Here is a 3,825-nt window from a genome sequence, read left to right on the forward strand (position 1 = left end):
GAAAGAAAGGAGTTGTAAGAAAGGAGTGGGGGGGGGGGGGGGGGGGGGGGTGTTCATTTTTTGTGAAACAGAACACCAAGCTGTTAGAACACTGTTTGGCACTTGCTGATATGTTATGACAGGTTGTAGATGGCAATAAGCAATTAGAGTAACCTATTGTCCTACCGCCCAGACACCACTTCCATTACTCAGTCTAACCTCTGCTTTTATCCCAGAACTACTTTGCCCAAGCTTTGATCATGTTACTGTACTTGCATCTTGCTGGTGATGCCGGCCCTCTGGCAATAAGGGGAGTAATGGTTTCTCTAGCTATCTTGGAATATTCTTAGGTGTTATTAACAAGGCAGATGTTGCTCCCATCCTGTTTTCCTCCCTGTTCCCTGATTCCATCTCATTATTTTAGATGCCATGAGAAAAAGATACTTGATTTAAATCCTTATCTCTACCAAGAAAACTTGACATCACTTTGAGAGTGTTCATAGTCTAGCAGAGGAGAGATAAGGACTATTTATTTTTGTGGGACTATACTTTCTACTTAGTGAAACTACAGATGTGGCAACTATATTGAGGAGCACTTAATTCAGAGGTGAGCTCAATAAGATTTAAGGAAAGGAACACTTAAATGCCAGAGGTTTAATGGCAGTGTTCTGTACAAAGCTAAGCAGCACCTACTCCTCAGATAGGGAGACCTCTCAGAAGCAGAGCAGTAACAGTTGTGGTAAACAGTAGCTGGGATTTAAAGCTGCAAGATTTAGAAGATACTTCTGTAAAGGGGGAAGTTAGACATAAAATTTTAGTGCTTACATAATGTTCAAAAATTGTAGAGAGAATTGTAGACTCAGATAAAGTTACCACAAAAGCAAGTGGTGGAGAACGAGGTGGATTGCTGATTTCTAAATGTCATCCCTCGCACCAGGAGATGGAATCCCAACAGTGTTTGTTGCAGTAGCTGGCAGAAGCAACGGCTTAGGGCCAGTAATGTCTGGTAACACTGCTTACCCAGTTGTCAACTGTCCTCCACTCTCAGCTGACTGGGGTACTCAGGATGTGTGGTCCTCTCTCAGACTACCCAGTGGTAAGATGATCTTCAGCTTACGCTCTTGTTCTGACCTAGCTTTATTTTTGTTGTTCTAGTGTACACAGCAAAACATGGGACAAGTAGCTGGATCAGTACTGAATGTTTCTAGGAATATCTTGCGTACAGTCTTTGATTTCTTGATGGTAAAAAGTCCAATAGACAGAGCAAAGATTACATAAAAATAATCTTTAGAAAAATATAAACTAAAATAAATAAAAATATCTTTGCTAAACATTCCAGTTTGATGTTTGAATTAGTATTAATGGGGATTTAAATAATTTAATTTTGTTCTGTGTTGTATCTGGATTTTCCTTATGATAAAAGATAAAGTCTTTCTTCACAGTTGCTGTAGGTAAGAGCTTAACTCTGCTACATCAGTGCATTGCTACCTGTGTGATTTTTAACTGTTAGTGACTTGAATAGATGCTTGGCAGCTAGGAGGCCCAGCAGTTTGTTGCCTCTGTATATGGAGAGTCATTTGATACTCTGGCTTCTGGTTTAAAATGCCATGAAGCAGTCGTGTTAGAAATAGTGGAACACATGACACTTCAGTAGTTTTAAAACTAGATTGTGTGGTTCCTGGTGGCTGAAACAAGCACTGCCTTAAATTGTTCTTCAGAGGCAGTGTTTTGTTTGACTACAAAATACACTCTGTTAAGTGGCTGTCTCTTCTCTGCAGGTCTTGGCTGTCCTACTACTCTGTCACCTGAAGGAGCTGCCCAGTTTGCTGCCCAGATATTTGGGTTAAACAACCATTTGGTGTGGGCCAAACTGCGATCAAACATGTTAAACACCTGGATCTCCTTGAAGCAGGCTGACAAAAAACTTCGAGAGTGCACCTTGTAAGTTATGCTAGCAAGTAACTCCTACTAGTTATGCAAAGATAATGGTGTGTGTATTCATTGATACTAGAATTTATACTTGGATGAGCTTGAAAGTCCTGCATCCTTTCTTACAGAAGAAAGCATTGTTAGAGCAGCAGATGAAGTCTGTTGTGTCCTCATCCTTCCCTCGTGTATTTTTTTAATCTAAAAACTTAGTAATGGGGAAGTAGTATTTTAGGTATCTCTGTTGCTCCAAAATGGTGCTGTTCTGCTTTTTAGTGTATACTGTTACCTACAGACTATGTCAAGAGAATGATTTGATTCTAAATAGAATTCAACTAGTCTTTTGTATTTCTGTAACATTAATATTCTTCCATAGTAATAATGTATGTCTTGAACCCTGTTAACTCAGCTGGACTGCTGACCACAGCCAGTGCTGATGCTGTTCTGCTTGCAATGATGGTGTGCTTCCTTTAGCAATAAAATGGCAGTGTACACTGTAGGAAGAGAGTCTGGAGAAAAACGTTTTAAGAGCCTGAAATAAATACCTGCCTTATTTTAAAAATGTATATACATATATGTTTGGGTTTTTAAATGTGTGTGTGTATACATACCCCACTGGTATCTTCTGGAATGATGTGATAAAGTTGACACCAATTCTCTTGTTTGTGACAAGCTACAAACACAAATGGCTTGAGTGAACTGTAACTAGGCTTGTGGCCTGTTCACTCTGACTCCTGCCTAGTCCAGCCTTTGCCCTCACAAACACTAGGCAGGTCTCCACCTTCAGTAGCTGTAAAAGGCCTCTGTGATGTTGTCAAACGGTCTTCATGCTCTTCAATAACTCTAGCTATTACATATTTGCATTTCCTCACTCTTTCTATGGAAATTTTACTGAACTGAAGGGGGGAATAAATAGTAAAGCAACGAACTACTAGAGGGAAATGTAAGCATGACTGTCTTGTCTTTACACACACCAGTCTCCTAAGTAGGTACGATTCTAACAAATATGCAATTACTCAATGTATGTAACATTTATGCTTTTACAATTAAAAGAAATAAACTATTGAATTCAAAACTGCTTCATGGAGATTCATTAAGTATACTGAAAAACTAGTCATCAGCTGTGGTGCATAACTTCAGGACTTTGAGTTAGGTAACAATCTTGTAAAAAGCTTATGCACTGAAACCTGCATGGAAGGGTGACAGTCTCCGAAAGATACTGTGCTACGTGATTAAGAATCTCTCTGTTACAGGAAGCTGTGTTGCTTTGTTCGTAATATACGGCTTGTTTGTCATAGGTCAGGCTTACCACCTAGTGTGAGTAGCTGTATTAAAGGCTGCTGCTGGCCTGCTCAATTACAGAAAAGGACTGCATCTTAGGCCTAGTGCTATAGAAGAGCTCTAAACAATGCTCTCAGCAGTGCTTGCTTCTGGAGTTAAGTGCAGGGGCTTTTTAACTGGTCAAAGTTATGCAAAATAACTGCAAGTCTTTTCTTGGTCTTGAGGATGGTTGCTTCTGTAATGAATTTCTAAATGAAGTATCACTAATAGTGAGGGCTAGTGATGACAAAGAGGTTGAAATTCCTTGGTGGCATACTGTATCTCTAGAAGCACTGACTTAAAGTGAAGAACCTTAAAGTGGGGTGAGTTTGTGTTGTGTGTGGGTTTTTTGCTTGTGTTTTTTTTTTTGTTTTGTTTTGGGTTTGTTTTTTTTTTTTGCAAGCAAGCTATTTATCAAGGTTGTACTTGTCTGCCTCTTTCACGGGCACCCCCTTGTCATGGGGAAAGAGCTTTTGTGCCTTCGTGAGGTTGAGAGCTGTGCTGGTGGTGGCATGTGCCTCCAGTGGGGTCTCCCAGGCCAGACAGGTCTCGGCTGAAGGGTCAGACAAAGTGTGTCCATGGGCAGGATGGGCTTACTGG

At 40.3% G+C, this 3,825-nt stretch overlaps 1 protein-coding gene across 1 annotated transcript in view; it reads left to right on the top strand.

Annotated features, from left to right (window-relative positions):
* The window catches only part of LOC104498823 (multifunctional protein ADE2), a gene marked incomplete at its 5' end in the record, with an annotated part of 8,504 nt that extends 6,344 nt beyond the window's left edge, over positions 1–2,160 (top strand). The window contains 2 exons of the mRNA XM_010142245.1: positions 917–1,075; positions 1,758–2,160. Of these exons, the coding sequence (XP_010140547.1) occupies positions 917–1,075; positions 1,758–1,924 (326 nt within the window). The remainder of the gene's footprint in view (positions 1–916; positions 1,076–1,757) is intronic.
* Positions 2,161–3,825: the final 1,665 nt, after the last annotated feature.

The sequence above is a fragment of the Buceros rhinoceros genome, unplaced genomic scaffold (genome assembly GCF_000710305.1).
Source record: "Buceros rhinoceros silvestris isolate BGI_N320 unplaced genomic scaffold, ASM71030v1 scaffold2028, whole genome shotgun sequence".
NCBI lineage: Eukaryota > Metazoa > Chordata > Aves > Bucerotiformes > Bucerotidae > Buceros > Buceros rhinoceros.